Raw genomic sequence first — 26,466 nt, 5'->3', positions numbered from 1 at the left:
CTCAAGTTTATACCACTGTTGACAACAGAAAGAGTGTGAGCAGAGTAAGCAGGACCAGGATCCCCCAGCTCTGGCTGGAGGATAGCAGAGAAGCAAGCAGGAAGAAGGGCTGAAGGGAGACAGATTCAAAGAAAGGAAGTGTCAGGAGAGGAAATGGATTGGAAGAGGGACAGGAAGTAGTCAGCAGGTCTGGAAAAGCATCTTCCCCAGGATCCCAGCATTCTTACAAAGGCTGAGAACTCACTGCCCCAAAAGCACTGCCCAATGGTCATATGGGTGTGGGTCTAGGAATTTGTGTCGGTGGCCTACTTAGTGAGTATCCTGGGCTAGGTCTCTACTCAAAGGGCAGACTACAGCAGTCTGAAGGACATTTAGCCTACTGCAAATCCTCAGGTAGGTTATATTAGAGTCATGGCCTCTTTAGACCGTCAAAGATCCTCTAAATATATGTGGTTTGTATCACTTGGTGAGTTAGCAGACACCAGAGAGCAATGAAAGGACAGCTGCAGTCACCCAATTGCTTGACAGGTCAAACAATCCTATTTGCCTCGCTAAGTCAAAGATAGAAAGGAAGAAAAAAAGAATAAAAAAGAAAACAAACAAAAAAAATTTATCTTATAAGTTTCTTTTATCTCTTTAGTTTTACAGTCTACTTATACTTCATTAACTCTAAAATTAGCATTTATATTGCACCTTCTTAATAAGGACCACTATATTTTAATCTGCATTACTTCATCCACTTAAGAGATAAAAACAAAGGAAATGACTCACTTAAGGTCTCTTAGCAGAGGGGTAAACCTTTCAAAAGCTAGTAACACTATAGAAGTGTAGCTACAAATGTTTTGTTCTGTTCACACCCATGAGACAGAATTATCATCCTTAAACTTTGTTGTTATTATTGTTGCTGTTTGGGGTTTTGTTTTCTGGAACAAAATTTGATGTGGGAGTGACTTCTTTATCTATCTATTGCTTTCACTGGTTAATTAATAAAGAAAACTGCTTGGCCTGATAGGGCAGAAATTAGGCAGGCGGAGCAGACAGAACAGAATGCTGGGAGAAAGAAAGCTGAGTCAGGCAGTCGCCATGATTCTCCCGCCGGACACCAGCTTGTGGGGCTACACAGAATATTAGAAATGGGTTAGATCAATATGTAAGAGGTAGCCAGTAAGAGGCTGGAACTAATGGGCCAGGCAGTGTTTAAAAGAATACAGTTCCGTGTAATTATTTTGAGTAAAGCCAGCCGGGTGGTGGGAAGAAGCCCCGCTGCTCCTCCACACAACAAAAATTTATCTGTGTAACAGTCCTAGCTGTCCTGGAACTGGCTCTGTAGACCAGACTGGCCTCATACTCAAGAGATCTGCCCCCCACCCCATGCTGGGATTAAAAGTGTGGGCCACCACCACCCAGCTAATCCTTAAACTTCTTCAAAATTACATTTATTTATGTGCATCGGAGTGGAGTGTGCTTTCCAAAGGTTTGTTCTTGCCTTCCTCTATGAGTCCTAGGGAATGAGATTAGGTAGTCAGGCTTGGTGGCTAGTATCTTTACCCATTGGCTTGTGTCCTTAAACTATTAGCAGCATTTTACTATCTTTTCATGGGGGAAACTAGCCACCTCTCTGTCAATCTGCAGCTCTTGTGAGTGCTTCCTAAGGAGTGCCTGTACATCAATTCAATGTGATGCATAATGCACTTTACATTCTTTCCAGTGAAATCCGCAAACCAGACAAAGTCTGGTCAACTCTGACTATTTCCAAAATGTTTCATTGCTATTCCAACTTACTCATAATAAAGCTGATTGTTACAAAGAAGTTTAGAAAACAGGTCCACAAAGCAGGCCCAGCACTGGACCAGTATAATTAAATTATTCACTATCAGCAACTATAAAATCATTGTCTCTATCAAGAGTTCATGTATTACCTTGCTGAGGAGAGTGGCACAGAACCATAATCCCAGCACTTGGAAGGCAGAAGCAAAAGGATTGGGAGTTCAAGGCCAGCTTTGGGTACAAAGTTCCAGGCCAGCCTGGGCTACACAAGACCCTAGAAGAAGGCAAGGAGTTGGTAAAAGGGGTGTGTGTTAAGAAAGAGAGGGGGAGGCAGGTAAAAGGGGAAAGAGAAGGAAGAAAAGGAGAAAGTGGAAAGGGGAGGAAGAACGAGAGCACTCTTAACGTATTTTATTAAAGTCGCAGTCCTATGCAGAAGGGCAGAGACATGCAAGCACCTTCGGCAGGCCCAGGCCTCAAGGAGGAATAAGTCACAAAGTGAGGAATTGAATTCTGAAACCTTAACTATTCTGCTACTACCATCTTCCCTCCACCATCTCTTTACTAGGGAGAGAACTCAACAAGGTGTGTACTATAGTAAACTATAGGTGTAGTCCCCACTATAACTAGCTTTAATTCCTCTAAATGTATAAAATAAGCACAAAATAATGGGGTGGGGGAGGTAGCTTAATGGCAGAACAGTTGCCTAGCATGAGCCAAGCTTGGCTTTGAGCCCGAGCACTGTAAAAAGAAACAGAAAAGGGTATATAGTGGCTCAGACCTGTAACCCCAGCACTCAAGAGGCTGTCAAGACTGCCATGAGTCTCACCAAGTGCAAGAGAGAAAAAAAAATCAAAATCGAAGTAAAAGGCTGACAAGTAAGAAATCAAGATGACACAAAGTCAGTTTCCTCTTTTTAACGCAGTGCAATCTAGAACAGCACATAAGTCATCTTGTCAACCAATAGGTACCAAACACACACAAGCTATATGATCCCAAATATCTGAGCCCAAAAGAGGACTCACAAAAATGTGGAATATTTTATGCGCTAGACTTTCAAACTACCATCAATTTAACCAGTTTTCCTTCAATCATGCTATTTTGAAGTCATTATTAAATGTATTTTCAACTGATTTCTGGAAACTATAATTGAAATGTAGTGAACATAGAAAGCTAGATAGATGCTCCTGGATTTTAAAGGCATTCTGATCTGTCTATTGATGCTAGACTTCTTCAGTAACCAAGTACTCGAGCTATCTACTGCACTAAAATAAACAGCTACAGTTCATGAGATAGATTGCCTAGTGGTGCTAACAAAGTTATCAGCTTTGAGGGAAAAAAAATCCTTAAAAACAATTTTAAAATTGATCATGACTACTACATTTTTTATTATTAAATTTCTAAGAATTAAATCCCAACTTCCTATGTCCTTGGTTGGGTTGACATCTCTTTTGTTTAACAGCACATTTTATCATACAAACTCTAAACCACCCATCAGGGATTCATGGTTCTCACTAAGCTTCTGCTCTACTACTGAGATGCAACCCAGCACCCACAACACTTTTTAAGTTATGAGCAAAACCAGCAAGTAAATGTGGAACAGAGCCTTTCTCTAGTCACAGACTGAAGACCATGCCATGGGTTACACTGTATTCTCCAAACTCTTTTGAAGAAGACATTTTGATTGTCTTAAGTGAATGTGTTTCGGTGTGAAACACTGACTGGTCACACTGAAAGCAGACATAACTGTTTAAGAGGATGGAACATGCCTGGTGGTGGTGGCACACACCTTTAATCTCAGTTCTCAGGAGACAGAGGCAGGAGGAACTAACTCTTGTGAGTTCAAGGCCTGCCTGGTCTACAGAGTGAGTTCCAGAACAGGCTTCAAAACTACACAGAGAAACCCTGTCTTAAAAAAAAAAAAAAAAAAAAAAAAAAAAACTTTGCCAAAAACAGAGGTCAGCAAGAAGGCTCAGTCAAATGCATTTGATCATACATGCCTGACGATGTTAGTTCAACTTCCAGTACCCATGTAAAGGAAGGAGAGAAGTCACTCTACAAAGTTGTACTCTGACCACCAAATGCCCACTGTGGTGTGCAGCCACACACACACATTCACAATTATACAGAAGTAACAATTTTTAAAAGCTATTTTGTCAGAATAACCCACTGTAAAAGTTGCCCAAACTGTTGTAACCAACCATTTGATGCTAAAAATGAAAAATTCCTCAGCACCTAATGATCCCACAAGTGACAGAATCCCTTCAAACACACACACAAACACACCCCAGAAACTACCAGAGTTTGTTTTTCCCCTAATTTTCAACAAGTCCAGTTCTGCACATTGTGCAGGGACCAGACATGAGACTACCTCTGTATTTATTTTATGCTACTATACTTCCATTTTAAAACGTATACCTCAACTCCCTGGATAACATCATCCACAGAAACCATGAGGCTATCCAACAGACTTTCAGTATCACCATTTATTATTTATAGCATAAATGGGGGAAGTGGCTCTGATGTCACCAACCCTACCCAGTGGAATCACTGACTCAATAAGCATTTTCACGCTGGAGAGAATCTCACGAGGCAAAACGTTTTGTTAAATTCTGTACATCTCTCACCTTTCCTCGCTACCATGGGGCAGATACTAGTTGTTACTGTATTAAGCAGAGATACAAAGAAACTATCAACGCTTTCACAGGCAGAAGCCCTTTGTATGTCTATTTGCAAAGGCTGATTTCCTCCCAACTCTCCTGAGCCCAGTATAATTTCCCTCACGTTTAAACTGGCAGGTAAAACCAGCTGTATTTTATTTCTTCCACCAATGAGCAAATTCTTCACTTTTCCCAGCCACTCATTCATAGTCCTGTTTCCAAAAACACTTCTGGCACCAAGTCTGAGGTCAGAAAGGGGTTAGGGGTGTCCGGAGAGACCTGATCAGTCTGGCTACCAATGGTTTCTAACAGTAAAAGGGATCGTTGCTTCTCTGTGGGCCAAGAATTCCCCTCTTTTCTTTTTAAGAGCGGGTGGCGACCCTTCCCCCTCCCCTCTTATTTCCCGAATGATAAAGTTATGGTTTCCCTTTCCTAGGGGATGGAATCCAGAGTACCTGGGGCCTTGCTATACAAACATCCTTCACGGCAGGGTAAGAAACCCTTTGTCCAAGAAGCCTGACACCACAGGGGCCCAGGAAAGAGTCTCCTTATCCCACACAGCCTCAGAATCGAGGGCACCCCCAACATCCCAGCCCTACGGGACCTATCTTGGCATCCACACAGCCATAGCTTGGGGAGAAGGTGCTGAGAGTCCCCTAAACCTTCCCCCCTCCCCGTACCTAGGTTACGGAGGCCGAAGCGGCCCCAACTGGTCTCGGACTCCCTCCCACCACCATCACCCTCGGCTTGAGCGCGGCTGGGAAGCGCGATGAGGGCCTTCCCGGAGGAATGGGAAGGGAAAAAAATCCCCTTCTAAAACGAGAGTGCGATGGCAAGGCGAGAGTGAGCGGAGGCTCCTGGAGGAGCGAGGCAGGGGTGCCCGAGCCCGGTCAGAGCCCAGCAGGGAGGGGGGGCGCGGGGAGCGGAGGCCCGGACGGACCGGGAGCGCGAGGCGTCAGCAACGAGCCACGGCAGGGGACCGGCAGGGCCCGGGCGGCGGGGAGCGGGGCTAGCCTGGCGCGGACGCCGAGGTGGGCAGGCCCCCGGGCCGCCGGCCGGCCGGAAGAACGGAGGGCCAGCGGGCCGCACTCACCATGAGCTCGATGGTCTTGTCCTCAATCACCGAGTCGGGCTCCATGGCGGCCCCGGCGGCCCCGCCTCGCTCTCCCCGCTCAGCAGCGAACGGCCCGGGCGGAGGAGGCGGTGGCAGCGGCGGCGGTGGAGGCGGCTCTCGCACCCACTCTAGCTGCCAGCCCGCCGGGCCGCCGGCAGCTCCGCCCTCCCCCTCGGCGGACGCAGGACGCGCAGCAGGGACTACAACTCCCGGCAACCCCCGCGGCTCGCGCGGCCTTGTGGGAGCAAGAAGCCGCCCGACCAACTCTGCCGAAGGTTCGCCACTCGAGAGAGTGCGCATCGAGGAACGCAGGGCTGTAAGTACGGGACGAGCCGACCTGGGAAATCTAGGACTTGCTCGAGGTAGGGCCTCGTGAATGCCGTGACTACTCGTCCCATAAAGCCCCGCGCGCGAAGTCTTCTTCCGGCTGGCCGTTCCTGACTTCCTGGCAGCCTGGGGCTGCCCGGACCCGGACGGAAACTCGGAGGCAACTTCTCACTTGTCTGAGATCTTTGCGGTGCAACCGATTTCCGCACATGCGCCGTGGGTGTCTGCAGTGCCCACTCTTCGCCTAGCTGGCTGTGCCGTCACTCCGTGTGTGTTTCATTTGGTAGGGACAGGTGGTGGAGACAGTTGGGTCGAAGGTGCACTAGGAAGTGCGAGGAGGGGGCCGAGAGCCCGAAGACGCAGCCAGGGGAGGATGGACATCTCAAGAGCAAGATTTTGGAGACTGAGTTGGGAAACAGGTGTATGAAGATCCGCTACACTGACCGGGAAGAGCTGAACCGTGAGAAGGAAGCTATTCGTTCTGAAAAGGTTTATTTTTAAGCATTCAGTTTCTGCTGAGTACTGCCCTAAGCATTGGGAATCAACTTCGAAAGTAACAGCAGAGACTCCCCTGTTCTCACGAAGCTTAATTCTTTTTTTTTACCCCCCCGAGTCAGGGTTTCTCAGTGTAGCTTTGGAGCCTGTCCTGGAACTAGCTCTTGTAGACCAGGCTGGCCTCCAACTCACAGAGATCCGCCTGCCTCTGCCTCCCTAGTGCTGGGATTAAAGGCGTGCGTCACCACCGTCCAGCCGAAGCCTAATTCTAATGGAAAGACAGCAGACATTAACCAAGAGTTAGAGATGCGAAGAAGGAACACAGCTGGAGACTTCCAATGAAGATGCGAAGAAGGAACACAGCTGGAGACTTCCAGTGAACCCCGTTGTGACTTCTCCAAGTTTGTCAGTACCCTCAAACCAAAATCCCCCAGGAACACAGTGATAGTTGAACAAGGTGGGTTTATTTATAACTGAAGCAGAAGAGAACTTACATCATTGAACTGTGGACATCTCAGTAAGAGACCTTAGGTAATGGCGAAGAGGATTGAAGAGGCTCTGGAGCAGGGACTGTCAGGAAGTGGGAGTAGTTCTAAGATTGGACACCTCCGTGTTATCTGGGGGAAGTTAGATTGAAGCTAATGCAGCAATTGGTGACAGCCCCTCATGTTGACCAGATTCAAGTGTTTAATCTTTTTGTAGCTGTGTGTATGGCTTGGGCAATGCTCACGTTTTATCTGTGTACACAAATGATTATGGAGTGAATGCTCTTGTTTTTGTCTTGATCCATAAGATAGGGTCACAGAATAGCCTTGTGTGATGTTGGTGGTCTGTGAAGTTGTTTATGTTTTACAGGAGACCTAGCTGAGGGCCAGGCTCTGGCTATTATCGAGGGCCTGGATGATTGTACCCAGCCCACTTCTCAATGGCAGAGACTGCTTTTCCGTTTCTCAAGTGTTTTTTAATCCTCTGCCCCAGTGCAGTGGATGACTTTCAAACTCTTTCCATTTCCAAAGATCAAGGTACTGCAGTTATAAGGGTGCATCCAAATCACAGTGTAAATTCCCTACAGTTAGAGTTTGTGATTTTATAGTCTTTATCTGGCGGCTTTCACCAAGAGAGTGAAAGAGAAGCAACTGAGAAAAGCCCAGAATTAGAGTTACTGCCATTACCTTGCTGTCTGGATTTCACCAGACAGGAGGGTAGGTTAAATGACCTCTGTTTCAGTTACCTATTGCTACATAACAAACCGTGCCAAGGCTTGGTAGCTTAGAATAACAATGGTTTATTATTTTCTACGATTGTGTAGGTTAGCCAGGCTCATCTGGACCAATGTGATATAAGCTGAGGTTACACATGGGGCTGTAATCCGCTGGGAACACATTCAAAATGATTTCTCATCCTCTGGGGCCTGTCTTTTCCACTGGCTTCTTATCATTCAAGCCTCTGGAAGGTGGCTCGAAGAAGGACAAGACCAATCAACAGATGCTTACCAAGCTCCAATTGCCCCATTGACCAAATCAAGTCATATGTCCCTAGTGAGTGTGGGAAGTTCTATGGATCCTGAAAGATTAGTTCATTGGAGCTCATCAATATAACAGCCAGCCGAAGGACCCAGCATCTGTCATACAGTAAAGCATGTAGGAGTATAACATGTAGGGGTCATGTGAATATGATCGTCCCATGTGTATGTTTAGCCTACACCACCATCTTCATTATTTTAAAATTGGTTTGTCGGGGCTGGAGAGATGGCTCAGAGGGTAAGAGCACTGGCTGCTCTTCCAGAGGTCCTGAGTTCAATTCCCAGCAACCACATGGTGGCTCACAACCGTCTGTAATGTAATGAGACCTGGTGTCTTCCTTGCCAGCAGTATATTGTATTCCTAATAAATAAATAAATCTTAAAAAAAAAAAAGATTTCAAACGTAAAAAAAAATAAATAAAATTGGTTTGTCAGAGCCGGGCCTGCTGGTACATAACTTTAATCTCAGCACTCTGTAGGCAGAGGCAGGAGGATCTCTATGAGTTCTTAGCCAACCTGGTCTACAAAGCAAGTTGTTCCAGTCCCTGTCTCAAACAAAACAAAAGGGTGGCCTATCTCTAATCTGAACGCCCTCTGCCAAATTCAGTCAGTTAAAAGTTTCACATTTTAAGCCAGGCACACACCTTTAATCCCAGCACTCGGGAGGCAGAGGCAGGAGGATCTCTGTGAGTTGGAGGCCAGCCTGGTCTACAAGAGCTAGTTCCAGAACAGGCTCCAAAGCTACAGAGAAACGCTGTCTACAAAAACAAAAGTTTTACATTTTAGGAGGACTAGAGTGATGGACTCGTGGCTGAGAATGCTTTCTGCTCTTACAGAAGACTTGGGTTCAGGTCCCAGCACCCACAATGGGTGGCTCACTGGCACTCCAGTTCTGAGAGAACTGACACCCTCTTTTACAATCCACTAACTACACTCAATCTTACGATTTTTACCAGTAAAGACTGGGGAATCAGGTGCTGGGGTCAAAGCCTGCTAGCTCAGAGAGGCAGAGAAGCAACCAGCTGACCTTCCTTCTTATCCAGCATCTCAGACAGGGAGCTTCTGTTCTGCTGTCCAAACCAAAAAAGTCGCCAGACTCAAAGTCCCTCCTCACTACTTCCTGTATGTTTCTCTGTTCATCTTCCGGACTCCCTCTTTCTCTGTATGGCTACTTCCTGTCGACTAGTTGCTGACTCCACCTCTTGACCCAAGGTTGATTTTATTTAATTAACAAAATCTCAGGGTTCACAGTGTCATCAAATAGTCTGCAACATACAGTGATTCAGTAGCAGCTACCTTCCTTTTACAAAGTGTGTCTTTGAATAAATAATGTCCACAGTCACCATTACTCCTATAGTTCGTTACCCATGTCACAGTCCATTCTCTGCTCCTGTATTAGACTATCTGACAATAGATGACTTATAAAAAAAAGAAATTACCGGGCGGTGGTGGCGCACGCCTTTAATCCCAGCACTCGGGAGGCAGAGGCAGGCGGATCTCTGTGAGTTCGAGACCAGCCTGGTCTACAGGAGCTAGTTCAGGACAGGCTCCAAAACCACAGAGAAACCCTGTCTCGAAAAACCCAAATAAATAAATAAATAAATAAATAAATAAATAAATAAATAAATAAATGAAATTGAAGCTGGGCAATGGTGCACACCTTTAGTCCTAGCACTTCGGAGGCAAAGGCCTGAGGATCTCTGGGTTTCAAGGCCAGCCTGGTCTATATAGCGAGTTCCAAGCCAACCAGGAATACACAAAGAAGCCTTGTCTTGAAAAAGAAATAATAAAACAAAAGGAAAAAAGAAAGAAAGTAAACTGATTTAATTCATAGCAAGAACATGATGCCAGGATCTGCTAGGCATAGGTGAGAGCCTTCTATTGGGCCATGGCAAACAGTGGTCATCACATGGCAAGACAGAGCAAGCTAACCAGAGAAAACTCACTTCCATCGCCAAGCAACTCCCTTATTAGCCCATTAATCTATGAAGGGGTTAAATAATTTATGAGAGGAAAAGCCCTCACAACACAAACCCCTCTTAATCCTCACTATGGGGATTCCATTTCAACCAAAGCTTTGGTGGGACATTCACATCATAGCAATCTGCATGCTTCTCATTTGAATGCTAAATCCCTATAGATACCTGAGTTTGCAGCCCCTGGCATCAGAAAACCTCAAAGGTTTAATCATATGCCTCCTGAAAAGAAAAAGAAAACTAACATTAGTTCAAATTCCAAAAGCTCAAAGGGATTAAAAATTCATGTTTATGACAGAAGTCTTACGTAAACTAGGCCAAGGCTTATACCCTCTGGCCTCTTGGACACGAACCTGGGTGTGCAGGTATTCTTGTTGCTGCAGGCTTGGTATCAAGGTTGATGCCCTTGGTATCAACTCTGATCACAGACAAAGGCAGAAAGACTTAAGGGAATTTCTCCCCAGAGTTTCAGACAGCTCTGGGCCAAGGGTTGCAAGGCATTTTGACAGTGAAGAAGTTGGTGCAGATCTATGACCCTCTCTGTGTGACACAGGCCCCAGGAGATGTCATATTGCCATGGCAGAAGGTGCATATATCACACAGTGTAAGGTAAGAGCCAAGGGTCTGGCTTCACATTCCATAGTAAAACGTGTTCATATACAACATGTATGTATGCACGTTGGCAGTCAGCTCCAAACCAACCCTGCCTAGCCATGCTTTGAGAGACTGCTTCACTTCAGCAGAGAGCATGAGCACAGCAGTCCTGCCTTCACTGTACCTTCTTTTCTTATTGCTTTGGTGGCCCAAGCAGCAAATGACCCTCAGGCTGTCTCATGTGTATTCCCCCACCCCGTGTGTGTGTGTGTGTGTGTGTGTGTGTATGTCTCACGTGTGTTCATTCTGTCTGTGTGTGTATTGTCTGTCTCACGTGTGTTCATTCTGTGTGTGTGTATTGTCTGTCTCGCGTGTGTTCATTCTGTGTGTGTGTATTGTCTGTCTCACGTGTGTTCATTCTGTGTGTGTGTATTGTCTGTCTCACGTGTGTTCATTCTGTGTGTGTGTGTATTGTCTGTCTCACGTGTGTTCATTCTGTGTGTGTGTCTTGTCTCTGTCTTGCATATGTTCACTCTGTGTCTGTCTGTCTCGCATATATGCGTTCTCTGTCTTTTATCTGTCTGACGTGTTTTTATTCTGTGAGTGTGTGTGTCTTGTGTCTGTCTCACGTGTTCACTCTCTGTCTGTCTCACATGTTCACTCTCTGTGTCTGTCTCATATATGTTCATTCTCTCTCCCTCTTCTGCCTCCCTCTCTCCCCTCTTCCCTTGCTCTTTTCTTCTCCCCCAATCCTCTTTCAGTATTAGCACCATGACCCCTAACTGAGCTTATCTGCCCAGTGGCAACTCAGTAGGGTACCAGCTTCCCAGCCCCAACTTGTATTCCTTCAACAAACTTGAGCAGAACTTGCCACTCCTGGGCTCCTGACCTTCAGAATCTAGTAAGGTCGTGTTTGTTATCTCCAAGTTTGTTATCTCTGAAGTAAATGTTAAGTGGCCACAGATAGCTGGGACTTGGGGGGCTAGCTCATCTAAAACAGTGAACTCCATGAGATCACTTTGAATCAAAATGACACAAACTCCTGAGAGAGAATATATGTCTCATGTATCTATCTATCTATCTATCTATCTATCTATCTATCTATCTATCTATCTATCTATCTATCTATCTATCTATCATCTATCTGTTGTGTGTGTTATATCCACATGTGTACAAGTGCACACACATGCACACACACACACACACGTACACACACACACACACGTACACATGGAAGAAGATGTCACATCTCTTCCTTTCTCCCCATTTTGGTGGAGGGCTGGTTTTTCGAGACAGGGTTTCTCTGTGTGACAACTCTGGCTGTCCTAGAACTCACTTTGTAGACCAGGCTAGCCTTGAATTCACAGAGATCCACCTGCCTCTGCCTCTCAAGTGTTGGGATTAAAGACGTGCATCACCACCACCCTGCTTCTCCTTGTTTTTTGAGACAGGTTCTCTCAATAATCCTGACCTCAGCTGACTGGCCAGTGAGCTCCTGGAATCTGCCTGTCTCTACCCTGGGGTTAGAGGCATGTGCCACCATCTCTGGCTTCTACAGAGGGGCTGGGGACTCACACTCAGGTCCTCTTGCTTACATAGCAAGCACTCTTGCCCACTAAACCATCTCCCCAGGCGTTTTCCTTCCTTGTGACTCCTATTGAAGGTGTTCGTGGGGTGGCATCTTAAAATACTGCGCTTTGATCCATGATGAGTTTTCTAAACTCAAGTATATTATACAAAGTGATAATTATATGGAGCAAGATTTTGATTCAGCTCTTTTCAGACCATTAGCAAAGAGTATTAGTAAGACATAGTAAAACAATACACTCTTTATTTTACCCATATGATAAGATTATGTATCTTTGCTGGGCGGTGGTGGCACACGTCTTTAATCCCATCACTCGGGAGGCAGAGGCAAGTGGATCTCTGAATTCTAGGCCAGCCTGGTCTACAAAGTGAGTTCCAGGACAGCCAGAGATGTTACACAGAGAAACCCTGTCTTGAAAAACAGGAAGGAAGGAAGAGAAGATGATGCATCTTTATCCATCTTTTCCTGGCACATGTACCCATACACATCCAAGCACAAATTATTTTTTGTCTATGAGTGTCTGCATGTGTGTATGCACGTTCCATTTGTGACTGGTTCCCAGGAGGCCAAAAGAGGCATCAGATGCCCCAGAGTTGGAGTTAGAGGTTGGAAGCCACCATGTTCTCTGCAAGAGCAGCAAGTGTTCTTGACTGCTGAGCCACCTCTTCTGCCCCAATAACGTTTGTTTGTTTGGTTGGTTGGTTTATTTGGTTTTTTGAGACAGGGTTTCTCTGTGTATTCCTGACTGTCCTGAAACTCACTCTGTAAACAAGGCTTGCCTCAAACTCAGAAATTTGGTTGCCTTTACTTCCTGAGTGCTGAGATTAAAGGTGTGTGCTACCACTGCCTGTAACACGTTAAACGGAAAAAGAAAAAGGAAAAAAATGGGAGACTCAGCCAGGTGGTGGTGGCGCATACCTTTAATCCCAGCATTAGGGAAGTAGAGACAGGCAGATCTCTGTGAGTTCGAGGCCAGCCTGGTCTACAGAGTGAATTCCAGGACAGGCTCCAAAAAAAAAGCTATAGAAAAACCCTGTCTCAAATAAATAAAGAAGTGGGAGAATCAGAACAACTAGAGTTTAGTAAGGGACTTTTCCAACAAGGAATTGACTTTGTGTCATTGTCTGACTTGACAAGCACTCTCAGTAAAGCTGCTTCCTTCTCAGTATGTGCTGGTCTCAGGGTGGGGCCATCAGGAAGTGAGGTGGAGGTGCAGTGGCACACCGTGTCATTGTGTCTTGTGTCTCCCTTTATGGGCATGTGTTCTATTCAGAGAATGGGCCTTTGTTAAAGAGACACATACTCAGGCCCAGGAATCAGAGAAGCAGAAGGAGGCGTGGTGCATGGGTAACATAAGACCAGCACTCATCTTCTGCGGTGATTTGAATAGAAATGCCCCCCATAGACTCATGTGTTTGAATGTTTGACCCACAAGAAGTGGCACTATTAGGAAGTGTGTCACTGTGAAGGTGGGCTTTGAGGCCTCATATGCTCAAACCGTGGCCGGTGTGACTTCTACTGCCTGTGGATCAAGATACAGACTTCTCAGCCCCTTCTCCAGCATCATGCCTGCTTGCATACTGCCGTGCTTCTCACCACAACAATAATGGAATAACCTCTGAAACTGTAAACCAGCCCCAGTTAAATGTTCTAAGAGTTGCCATGGTCATAGCTGGGCAGCCTTTAATCCCAGTACTCAGGAGGCAGAGACAGGTGGATCTCTGTGAATTCAAGGCCAGCCTGGTTTACAAAGTGAGTTCTAGGATAGCCAGGACTGTTCAACAGAGAAACCCTGTCTTAAAAAAACAAAATAATAATAATAATAATTCATGGTGTCTCTCTACAGCAATAGAATCCCTAACTAAAACACTTCCCATGCCCCACATCCTGCACACAGATCTCTTTTGTATCCCACCCTAAGCAGAAACAGATGATCAGAATTCGGAGAAGTATCTTCACAGCCTAGGCAAGCCGACATGATACTAAGTTTGTGTAGCTGAAGTATCCTCACTAATAAACAAACCTTGTTCATGCGCTATCCATGTAGGTGAGTGAGTGTTGCATATTCTGGGAAACACGTCCAGTATTACAGGGAAGAGATATGCAGAGGGGGCTCACTAGTCAATAACTACTGTATCTCAGAAGCACACGGTGGTTCTTGCTCATCCTTCATTGACCTGTACTCAGTTACATGGCCTCGAGCTGGCAAGTGACCTGCACATAATCAGTGTTTCTCAGTATAAGCCCTAGTTGTCCTGGAACTCAGAGATCGCCTGCCTTTGCCTCCTGAGTGCTGCATTTAGAGGCGTGTGCCACCACTGCCCGGCTCTGCAGATTGTTCTTTGAGTCCAATAGAAAACAGAAAATATGAAGCCCTGGGCTTCATGTTAAGCCACACAAAAAAAAAGAGGGTAGGGAAGGAATTGATAAACCATACATGATGGTCCCCACTATACAATATATAGTCACTTAAAAGCTATGAGGTTGTTAGCTTAATTCTTACCGCCAAGAAAACAGAGAAGAGAAAGAAAGGAAAAAATGTTGGAAGGCATTTTTCCATGCCTAATTTTAGGTAGGTTTCCCTAATACCTGCATTTTAAAAAATGCTTTAGGGGGGCAGCACACATCTATAGTTAATTACCTTGGAAGTGAAGGTACAAGGATCACTTGTGAGTTCCATGCTAGTCTAGGCAACATAGTGAGACCTCTATATCAAAAAGAAAGAAAAAAGAAAAAAACCTTCCTCCCACCAGTCAAATGGCTTCCAATGCTTTGTTGTCTCAACATCAGAGGAGGACTGAACTGAGGCCGAATGAAATTTAAGACTAGTCAGGTGGTGGTGGCGCACGCCTTTAATCCCAGCACTTGGGAGGCAGAGGCAGGCAGATCTCTGTGAGATCGAGGCCAGCCTGGTCTACAAGAGCTAGTTCCAGGACAGGCACCAAAAACTACAGAGAAACCCTGTCTCGAAAATCAAAAAAAAAAAAAAAAAGATATAATTCTAGTAAAATCTGTACTTATGATATTAATATGCATATTTGACGAATTGTGCTTAATAATTGTAATCACACTTTAATACAGAAATTTCTCTTAGAGCCTGTGGTCATACAAAGTAAAAATTATAGTAGCACTCAGGAGAGAAGTATAGTCAGATAGGACAAAAGACTTCCTAGCAAAAGAAATGTGTAATAGCATTGGCACAGTGTGCTTGATGCCAGACAAAAAAAAAAAAAAAAAAAAAAAAAGAACGAGCCGGGCAGTGGTGGCGCACGCCTTTAATCCCAGCACTCGGGAGGCAGAGGCAGGCGGATCTCTGTGAGTTCGAGACCATCCTGGTCTACAAGAGCTAGTTCCAGGACAGGTTCCAAAACCACAGAGAAACCCTGTCTCGAAAAACAAAAACAAAAACAAAAAAAAAAAAAAAAAAAAAAAAGACGAAATCCTTTCCAGAAAAATATGAAGTTGGGGCAGGGGTGGGATGATTTACCCTGGTATGGTGGTGCACACCTTTAATCATAGCACTTAGGAGGCAGAGGCAGGGGGATCTCTGTGAGTACTAGGCCAGCTTGGTCTTCATAACAAGTTCCAGGACAGCTAGGGCTACATAGAGAGACCCTGCTGCACGCACGCGCGCGCGCGCGCACACACACACACACACACACACACACGAAAAGATTTGGAAGGGATGAGGTGGCAGACAAGAAGCACACTGCAGTGGCCAGCTTCTGCTCTTCCAGAAGGGGTGCTGATGTGGAGATGCTGAAGTTTAGTTGTAAAAACAGACCTGAGAAAACTCAAGAGGTGAAAGGAAGAAAGGGTAAGAGAAGGAATGACCCAAGGCCAAATACAGCCATGGCATAGCACAGTTCAGGGCTGAGAAGAAAAAAGGGAGAGAGACAGAAAACAGCACAGGTCTCAGCGCCATGCTGAAGTGCAGCCTGAAGAGACAGGCTGGGAATGTGCACAGTCCTTTGGCACTGGGGAAGTCTGTTCTTCCCGGCAGATAGCCCTAGTGCAGTGGCCAGGAGCCATCTTTAAAAGGTTTTGCCTCTGGCTGGGGGTGGTGGTGGAGCACACCTTTAATCCCAGCACTTGGGATGCAGAGGCAAGCAGCTCTGAGTTTGAGGCCAGCTGGTCCACACGGTCAGGCCTACTCAGAGAAACCCTGTCTCAAAGAAAAGAAAAAAAAGGTCTTGCCTCTGCTTACTGCTTTGGAAGTCAAAGGTCACCACATTTTCCTGTCTCTTGGAACTGCAAGCAGAGTCATAGCAGACCCACCAAATGTTGGTCTTGAAAGAGTAGACTAAATCCAAAATGCTAAGAGATTGTGTGGTGGGAAGGTGTTTTGAGATACAAAGCTAGGATACAGGTACTTACACGGGAATTTCAGAAGAGCGGGCATCTCAGAAGGCACTAGAGCCTCCAGTACCAACGCTGCCATTGGAGTGTGCAGATGAAATAAGCCCCCAATAAACTGGTGCTGTAGAACCTCTGTTCCACTCCAGCACATCCTGGAGCAAGGCAGCCAAGAGTCCAACTGGCTGTGCCCACAAACCACTCCCTCTGGTGGCTAGTCTAGTGACCCAGTGAAGGAGGAAAGGCCAATAGTGCATGACCTGCGACCTCTCACTCCAAAGGGAACTGCCGGTCTCAGGAATAGTAAGTGCCCAGTCAGCTGGTAACTTTCACCTCTACTGACACAGCTGATCTCTGACGGAAAGGAAACTAGTATGGTTTTTGTTCATTTTATTAAATGTTTAAAATGTCATACATGTTTGATTGAATAATTACAGTTTTTCTTTTACATCTTAATTTCTTCACTTCTTAATGTTTAATTTTTAATCCTCTCATCTTCTCTTTAAAATCTTTGACTGAACCATTTTTTCCCATTCCTTTTCTAAGTTTGTTTTGTGTGTGTGTGTGTGTTGGGGGGCATGTTTTGAGACAGGGTTTTCCAGTAGTTATGGAGCCAGTCACTCTCTTGACCAGGCTGACCTTGAACTCAGAGATCCGTCTGCCTCTGCCTCCCAAGTGCTGGGATTAAAGGTGTGTGCCATCACTGCCTGGCAAGTTTTTTTTTTTTTTTTTGAGATTTATTTATTTTTATTTTATGTGTAAGAGTGTTTGTGTGTGTGTGTGTGTGTGTGTGGTGTGTACATAGTGCCCACAGAGGCCAGAAGAGGGCGCCAGATCTTCTGGACCTGGTGCTCCAGATGGATGTGAGCAGCTATGTCAGTACTGGAAACTGAGCCAGGTCCTTGGCAAGAGAAGCCAGTGCTCCCCAGAGCTGAGCTGACCCTCCAGCTTTCCCCCACCCCCTTATTCTTTCTCATCTGCTTTTATAATCTCTAATTGGATTTTTTCACTTCCCTTTTATTTTTCCTTTTTTGTTTTATAGTATTTTCCTATATGTTATTCTTGTTGACTAGTAGTTACACACACCCTCCATTCTTTCTGACATTTTCTGATCTCTGATCATTGGCTTTAATTGACTACAATTGTATGCATTTCTATATCTGGTTGGTTTGTGTGTTATTGCTGCTAGAGAAGGTTTTCCCTTCTCTGAGTGCTACTGGAGACTGAGCCTCCCAAAAAAAAGCTGTTCACTGAGGTCACCAGATAAAACATAGGGAGATTTCCAGAACAAACAAACAAACAAACAAAAACCCACAAAATACAACACAGAAACACCAGGAAAAGGCAACACAGTGCCTCTGAGAGATGGTAACTGCTCAGTCACCAACCCTAAGAATACTGAAATAAGCAGGGCATTGGTGGCACAGGCCTTTAATACCAGCACTCAGGAGGCAGAGGCAGGCGGATCTCTGTGAGTTCAAGGCCAGCCTGGTCTACAAGAGCTAGTTCCAGGACAGGCTCCAAAGCCACAGAGAAACCCTGTCTCGAAAAAACCAAAAAAAAAAAAAAAAAAAAACAAACAAACAAAAAAAAAACAAAAACCAATCAACTAGTCCAGGGCTGGCAAGATGATTCAAGTTATGACCCGAGTTTCGTATCTCCAGTCCACATAGTGAAAGGAGAGAACCAACTCCTGAAGAATGTCCAATGACCTCCACACCTGCACTGTAGCATATGCACACATCTGTGTGCTTGCAGAAACACAGACACATGCACACAAACACTGTGACAGTTTTGTCAGTTTAGCACAAATTATAGTCACCTGGGGAAAGGGAACCACAATAGAAGAATTGCCTCCATCAGACTGACTTGTAGGCATGTGGGGCATTTTCTTGCTTAATAATTGATGAGGGAGGGGCTGGAGAGATGGCTCAGAGGTTAAGAGCATTGCCTGCTCTACCAAAGGTCCTGAGTTCAATTCCCAGCAACCACATGGTGGCTCACAACCATCTGTAATGAGATCTGGTGCCCTCTTCTGGCCTGCAGGCATACACAGACAGAATATTGTATACATAATAAATAAATATTTAAAAAAATAATTGATGTGGGAGGGTGCAGCCCACTGGGCTGTGCCATCTTTGGGCAGGTGGTCCTGGACTGTTTAAAAAGTAGGCTAAACAAACCATAGAAAACAAGCCAGTAAGCAGTGTTGTTCCATGGTTTCCTCTTCAGTTCCTGCCTCTAGGTTCCTGCTTCGAGTTCTTGCCCTGGCTTTCTTTAATTGTGTACAATAATCTGTAATTGAAATAAACACTTTCCTCTACAAGTTGCTTTGGGTCCAAATGCTTTATCACAACAGAGACACACTATAACACACACACATAATTTTGAAATTCATATGCATACGGATGACAAAAGCAAGCAGGGCTAGCTGTAGTTGTCTCTGATAATGTAGTCTCCAAGCTAAGATTAATCAGCAGAGATACAGAAAGGAATACCTCACACAGGGCAGGAAGATGGCAGAGTCCATGTTCTAGACTCTGCAGCGGGGTAACCCGGAGAGAAGCAGCCTTCAGAAAAGGTTAAGAAACGATCCTACTGCACATACTGGCTTTGTGGGAGCCTAGGCTGTTTGGATACTCACCTTACTAGACCTGGAAGGAGGTGGGAGATCCTTGGACTTCCCACAAGGCAGGGAACCCTGACTGCTCTTCAGGCTGCTGAGGGAGGGGGAGTTGATTGGGGGAGGGGGAAGGAAATGGGAGGCGGTGGCGGAGAGGAGGCAGAAATCTTTAATAAATAAATAAAAGAAATTAAAAAAAAAGAAACTACATGAATCTGCATTTAAACTGCAAAATACAAACCACAACAGGAAAGACTCCAGTCTGTCCTGGAGGGACTAGAATGTTCTGGGGAGCTGTCCTTTCCCAGTGACTGCTCTCGTAGCTTACTTAAGAGAATCTCAGAAAGTTGGCACTGTTGTTGGTGATTTATCGAGGGGAGAAACTTGCACATCAGTGATGGCGAGAGAGGAGATACTGGGAAACCCCTTCCTGTAACCTCCCAGAGCAGCGGTGGGATGCCATTTTTGTTTGTTTGTTTGTTTTGAGACAGGGTTTCTCTGTGTTTCTCTGGCTGTCCTGGAACTCTCTCTGTAGACTAGGCTGTCCACGAACTCACAGAGATTCATCTGCCTCTGCCTCCCGAATGCTGGGATTAAAGGCATGTGCCACCGATATCTGGCGAGATGCCATTTTTAAAGACCCTTTGAGGTCTAGGGAGATGCTTCAGTTGGCAAAGTGTTTGCTGAAAAAGTGAGAAGACGTGAGTTTGAATCCCTAACAGTGCAGTGGCTCACTCCTGAATCCCCATATTAGGTGAAGACAGGAGGATCCCTGGGACAGCTGGTTTTGCCAGTGAGCTCCCCGTTCAACAAGTGACACTGTCCCCGGACATGGCTCATTGAGTAAAGATGCCTGCTTCTCCAAGTCTGATCCCCACAACCCACTGGTAGAGGGAGAGAACCAGCTCCCAGAAGTTGTGCTCTGACCTCCACACATGTGCCACGGCGCGATGCGTGCATATACTACAAGTACAAAAGCAATGCACGCATATACTACAAGTACAAAACCAATGCACGCATATACTACAAGTACAAAACCAATGCACGCATATACTACAAGTACAAAACCAATGCACCACGCATATAATACATGTACAAAACCAATGCACCACGCATATACTACATGTACAAAACCAATGCACGCATATACTACAAGTACAAAACCAATGCACCACGCATATACTACAAGTACAAAACCAATGCACGCATATACTACAAGTACAAAACCAATGCACCACGCATATACTACAAGAACAAAACCAATGCACGCATATACTACATGTACAAAACGAATGCACCACACATATACTACATGTACAAAACCAATGCACGCATATACTACAAGAACAAAACCGAAGAGAAGACCAGGCCCCAGAAGATGTCAGCTAACTCACAGACACGGTCTGCCAGAATATCCAGGTACTAAACTGGGAAAGGTGGCAGCAACTTTCAGAAGAGCTGAGCGACACCCAAGCATGTCTAGCTTCAGTAGCAAAGCGACCTCTACAAAGCAGGAGACCATGTCCAGGGTCCACCTTGGAAGGTTTGACTTGGCTAGAGGAGCTCCCACCTCAAGAGGCCGACTGTGGGAGCCATGGTTTGGTTAAAGCAGGCTCCAAAAATCTTCATTGTTTTCAGTAAAGAGCATTTAAACTGGGCACGGTGGCGCACGCCTGCCTTTAATCCCAGCATTAATCTGGATTAAATCTGGATGAAATCTCTGTGTCTGAGGCCAGCCTTCCTTTTTACACAGTTGAGTTCCAGTACAGCCAAGGCTCCACTGAGAAACCCTGAATCAAAAAACAAACAAAACAGCAAAAGCAACAACAAAAAGAGCTTTTAGCTTTTTAAATTGCCGACAGACGAAGGTAATAGTACTGGGGGGAGAGAGGAGACACCAAGACAGCCCTCATCCAGGCTGGAACAGCCCCAGGGAACTACTTTTTTTCTTTTTTCTTTTTTTTTTTTTTTGGTTTTTCAGTTTTTTTGTTTGTTTGTTTGTTTGTTTGTTTTTGGTTTTTCAAGACAGGGTTTCTCTGTGGTTTTGGAGCCTGTCCTGGAACTAGCTCTGTAGACCAGGCTGGTCTCGAACTCACAGAGATCTGCCTGCCTCTGCCTCCCAAGTGCTGGGATTAAAGGCGTGCACCACCACCGCCCGGCTTTTTTTTTTTGGTTTTTCGAGACAGGGTTTCTCTGTGGTTTTGGAGCCTGTCCTGGAACTAGCTCTTGTAGACCAGGCTGGTCTCGAACTCACAGAGATCCGCCTGCCTCTGCCTCCCGAGTGCCGGGATTAAAGGCGTGCGCCACCACCGCTCGAGGGAGATACTTTTAAAACATCCCCGCTCCAACTTAATGTGCTGGACTTTGTTAACTTCCTATGGGAGCCTTTACCCCTTGGGAGGAGTGAATGGGGTTTAGACTGAGGGGGAACTGAAGTTTGGACAGGAGGAGGGGTGGTGGGTAGCTTTGGAGCCTGTCCTGGCACTAACTCTACAGACCAGGCTGGCCTTGAACTCACAGAGATCTGCCTGCCTCTACCTCCCAAGTGCTGGAATTAAAGGCATATGCCACCACCACCCCACCCCCACCTTCTTTCAAGTTACTTTGTTAGCCAAAGTTTTCATTGTAGAGAGTTTTCACTTCTTTTTTTTTTTAATATTTATTTATTTATTATGTATACAATATTCTGTTTGTGTGTATGCCTGCAGGCCAGAAGAGGGCACCAGACCCCATTACAGATGGTTGTGAGCCACCATGTGGTTGCTGGGAATTGAACTCAGGACCTTTGGAAGAGCAGGCAATGCTCTTAACCTCTGAGCCATCTTTCCAGCCCGTATTTTCACTTCTTGGTTAAGTTTATCCCACGTTATTTTAGGTTTTTTCCTCCTCAGTTTCCCCCCCCCTCAGTTTTGAATAGGGTTTTTTTTTATTCAAGGTCCCTTCCCTATTCAATGGATGTCCTGAAACTCTGAAACTGTTTGAGAAAAAAAAAATAGTGAAATCGCTTCAAGACACAAGCATAAGAAAGAATGTTCTAAATGTAGGCATTCACATGTATGACACAAACCTATAGATGAATTTCCATGGAGGATATTAACACAAAAGTTCTCAATAAAGTATTTGTAAGTTTAGCCGGGCGGTGGTGGCACACGCCTTTAATCCCAGCACTTGGGAGGCAGAGGCAGGCGGATCTCTGTGAGTTCAAGACCAGCCTGGTCTACAAAGCTAGTTCCAGGACAGGACAGGCTCCAAAAGCTACAGAGAAACCCTGTCTCAAAAAAACCAAAAAAAAAAAAAAAAGTATTTGTAAGTTTAGGTGCCGAAGAGATGACTCTGAGGACCTGGGTTTGATTCCCAGCACCTATGTGGGCTCTCACCATCTATAACTCCAGTTTCAGAGGACCCAGTGCCATTTTCTGGCCTCCATGAGCACTAGGCATCCACATGATGCACAGACATACATGTAGGCAAAATACCCACACGCAAAAGAGAAAATAAGTTTTTGGGTTTTTTCTTCTTCTTCTTCTTCTTTTCTTTCAGACAGGGTTTCTCTGTGTAGTCCTAGCTGTCCTGGAACTCACTGTGTAGTTTAAGCTAGCCTCGAACTCAGAGATCCACCTGCCTCTGCCTCTGCCTCCCCAAGTGCTGGGATTAAAGATGTGCACCACAACGCCCAGATTTACGCCCCTATTTTCAAAGGACATGATCCTATACTTAAAAGACAATGAAGACTCGAAGGGCCAGCAAGATGGCTCATCAGGTAAAGGAAGAATTCTTTCTTATAAAATTAAACTCTAGCTGGGCATAGTGCCTTTACTCCCAGCACTAAGGAGGCAGAGGCAGGCATGAGTTTGAGGTCATCCTGGTCTACATAGTGATTCCCGCCAGCCATAGCCTCAAAAAAAATAAATAAATAAATAACATGCATCAGTAATGAGCTTGTTGAGAAAAAAATTGATGGTGGTGGTGTACCCGTTCACAATAACATCAACAAAATAAAATACACTCGACACAATCCCATTCCCTTTCACTCCCCGCCCCCCCCCCCCCCCCCCCGTGCCCTCTACCTGAGCAGTGAACCCAGCAACTTGTGCTTTCTATGCAAATGCTCTTCCACTGAGCTGAACCTCCAACCCCTAGCTGGCATTTCAAAGGGAGTAAGAAACAGGTTCTGGAACCAAATATGAGTGGCCACGATCTGGCAACACAGACTCAGGGTACCCCAACAGCTGCCAGATGACACATGTCCCTGCCCTGGCTGGTCCTCTAGCTGGGAGCCTGCTCGGCATACTGTGCAAACGAATTTGAGAGAAGAGGTAATGGTTCTTCCTCCCAAGGATTTTGTACTCCTCAACCAACATCTCTGCGATTTCCACCTCCCCTACCTCTGTAATGCCAGGTCTGCTGTAGATCCCATACAGAAGAAAATACACAGCGTTCACCTTTGAATAATAGCATAGCAATCCCGCCTATGTTGAGGGACTCCCTCCCCTTTCAAGACTGAATAGCATTCTTTGTGTACCTAAACCACCTTCCCCGTCCATCTGCTGATGGACACTTATGTTGCCCTACTGTGAAAAGTGAATGAGGGACTGGAGAGATGGCTCAGTGGTTAAGAGCATTGCCTGCTCTTCCAAAGGTCCTGAGTTCAATTCCAGCCACTACATGGTGGCTCACAACCATCTGTAATGGAGTCTAGTGCCCTCTTCTGGCCTGTAGGCATACATGCAGACAGAATATTGTATACGTAATAAATAAATAAATAAATATTTTTAAAAAGTTGTGATGAGTGTGAGTGTGGACACCTCAGCCGGGCAGTAGGTGACACACATCTTTAATCCCAGCACTCAGGTGGCAGAGGCAGGCGGATCTCCGTGAGTTCAAGGTCAGTCTGGTCTACAAAGTGAGTTTCCCGTCAGCCAGGACTATTACACAGAGAAACCCTGTCTCGTAAAAACAAAAAACAAAACAAAAAAGTGTGGAAAGTGTGGTGGACATCTCTTTGACAAACTGAGGTCAACTCTTTTGGGGAAACACCAAAGTTGGATTACTAGACTGATGGGAGTCTTTTTGAAGCTGCTTAGGAGACCTTCTGGCTTCCACGTTTTGCCTTAAATTGGTGTCTGTCTGACCTGAGCCTGTTTTTTTTTTCTCTTCCACAATAGAAAATCAATAATATCCATCAACAACGAATTAACCCTGTAGTCCTTAAAACACCATTTCCTGTCACAAGCCAGAGCGACTCCTTCCAACCACAGCCAGCTCAGATTTCCCATAAGACACTTCGGTATCCTTGCTACAGCACTTAGGTGTGATGATGCCCACTTACCCTGGGTAGCAGAGTCCCGCTGCCTCCTGGCCAGTGTGCTCCGTTTCCAAAACCTCACCCAGAGTCCATTTCTTAGACAGCTCCACGTGTCTTAAGTAGTCCTTGGAGAGTAGGCTATGAAAGGAGAAACTATGTGCAGGTTCTGTTAAGGAACCGCTCCCAGGAGAGACTGGAAACTGAACAGGAGACGCCAGGGAGGGAGGGGAAGGCAGAGCGAGCAAGGGGATCCGAGCTGCAGCCTGATCCCACAGGGAGCTTTGGAGTGTCAACCACACCTTGGGGTTTGTCCTGACTTGTTGCGAGGGAGCTGGCCTTTCATACTCCCACTGGGTCCCTGGTTAAGAGCCATCCCAGGGTGGGCGGATGTTAGTTCCCAGACACTTTTACCTCCTGGTGCCTGGGGGCAAAGGAGCCTTGGTATCCCCAAAGGAGAACTTTGAAGGGAGTCTCTGGTATGGACTGCAAAGACAAAGGCAACAAAACTGGGTAGGGCAAACCACAAAAGGGGAACCCAAGCTGCTGTGGAGGGGGTTGGGACTCAGCGATCGGCTTGTGTTTAAGGCCCTGGATTCAGTCTCCTGCACGAGCCGGGGAGCCTGGAGGAGCACCCACAACTTCCTCCCTTCCCTCCTTAGCTGTCTCTCTGTCTCCAGTTGTAAGGAAGCCAAATGCACCCCAGTGAGTGGAGAGACGCACAACCTGGACTGGTAACCTGATGCTCTGGGTATGCTGTGGTGACCTGCAACCTGAAGACCTCCACAGCTTGGCCCATCCTTTGATCAGGCCTCGTGGTGTCCTGTGATCACAGGGGGCTATGCTCTCTGGGGTCAGAAGGAACTGAACTTATTGGAAGAGCTACCATCTCATTCTTCACTGGCTTGGAACACAGCCTCTTCCAAGCTGTGTGTGGGGGGGTACGAGGGGTGTGTTTGCTTTGCTGTGTGTTGCCACACAGGTGGGGCAGTCACACACCATCCGGCAGACTGACTTTGCCCAGTGGCTAGAAGGGGACTCAAGTGGTATATTTAGTTGAATATTGACCAGCCACTTTTCTTTCTTTTTTTTTTTTAATTTTGATTTTTCAAGACAGGGTTTCTCTGTTGTCACAAACTCACAGAGATCTGCCTGCCTCTGCCTCCCAAGTGCTGGGATTAAAGGCGTGCGCCACCACCGCCCAGCTCCCAGCCTTACTGTCTTCTTTTTCAAGGTTAATTTGATCACACGCGTGTGTGTATAGGTACGTGCACGTGTGTGAGAGTGCCCACAGAAGCCAGAAGAGGGCATTGGATTCCCTGAAGCTGGAGCTACAGGCAGTTGTGAGCTGCTTGATGTGGGTGCTGAATCAATCTCAAGTCCCCTGAAAGAGTAGCAAGTGCCTTTAGCCAGCCCCTCTGATTGTCCTCACTGCTAGTGCTGGCTGGATGACCTCTTCTGCCATCTTTGGGCAAGGAAGTTCTGTCTCCATGGTTACTAGATGTCTTGTTAACCAGATCTGATGGACACCTGGGGTACCACAGAGCTGGGGTGTGGTGCCTCTGCAGGCAGCATCTGAGGCTCTGCTAAAAAGCCTGATTGTCTGATTGTCTCAAGACCCTGCAATCTTTTCCTTCCTTCTAGAAGATCAAAGCTCTTTGGGCCAGTCTACTCCATAGTGCCTCATTCCTTCTCGGCCTGTTCTCTCTCTCTCTCTCTCTCTCTCTCTCTCTCTCTCTCTCTCTCTCTCTTAATGATTTATTTATTTTTACTTTCTGTGCATTGGTATTTTGGGAGGGTGTCAGATCCCCTGGAGGTAGAGTTACCGGCAGTTGCAAGCTGTCATGTGGGTGCTGGGAAGTGAACCCAGGTCCTCTTGAAGAACCGCCAGTACTCTTAACTGCTGAGCCATCTCTCCAGCCCCCTCGGCCTGTTCTTTCCCACTCTTCTTGGGGAAAAGCAATCTTGGCCTGGATTTTTTGTTTGGCCCAGACTCTCTCTCCTTAGCCTCATGCTTTTTTTAAGCCATTTATTCCAGCCAATCTTAGTGCATGTCATTCCGGAATATACCAGTTCATCCTCTAGGAGAGTGTGGCTCTTCTGGCAGGTGTCCCTGATTCTCTGGGGCAGTGTCAGCCTGAACCA

General features: G+C 46.0%; 1 protein-coding gene across 1 annotated transcript in view; it reads right to left on the bottom strand.

Moving 5' to 3' along the window:
- The window catches only part of Fbxw11 (F-box and WD repeat domain containing 11), a 104,950-nt gene extending 98,951 nt beyond the window's left edge, over positions 1-5,999 (bottom strand). The window contains exon 1 of the mRNA XM_057774413.1: positions 5,518-5,999. Coding sequence (XP_057630396.1) covers positions 5,518-5,838 — 321 coding nt within the window. The 5' untranslated portion in view covers positions 5,839-5,999. The remainder of the gene's footprint in view (positions 1-5,517) is intronic.
- Between the last annotated feature and the right edge of the window lie 20,467 nt (positions 6,000-26,466).

This window comes from Chionomys nivalis, chromosome 7 (genome assembly GCF_950005125.1).
Source record: "Chionomys nivalis chromosome 7, mChiNiv1.1, whole genome shotgun sequence".
Lineage (NCBI taxonomy): Eukaryota > Metazoa > Chordata > Mammalia > Rodentia > Cricetidae > Chionomys > Chionomys nivalis.
Note: the sequence above shows the minus strand (reverse complement) of the source record. Positions and strands in the feature narration are given on the sequence as shown.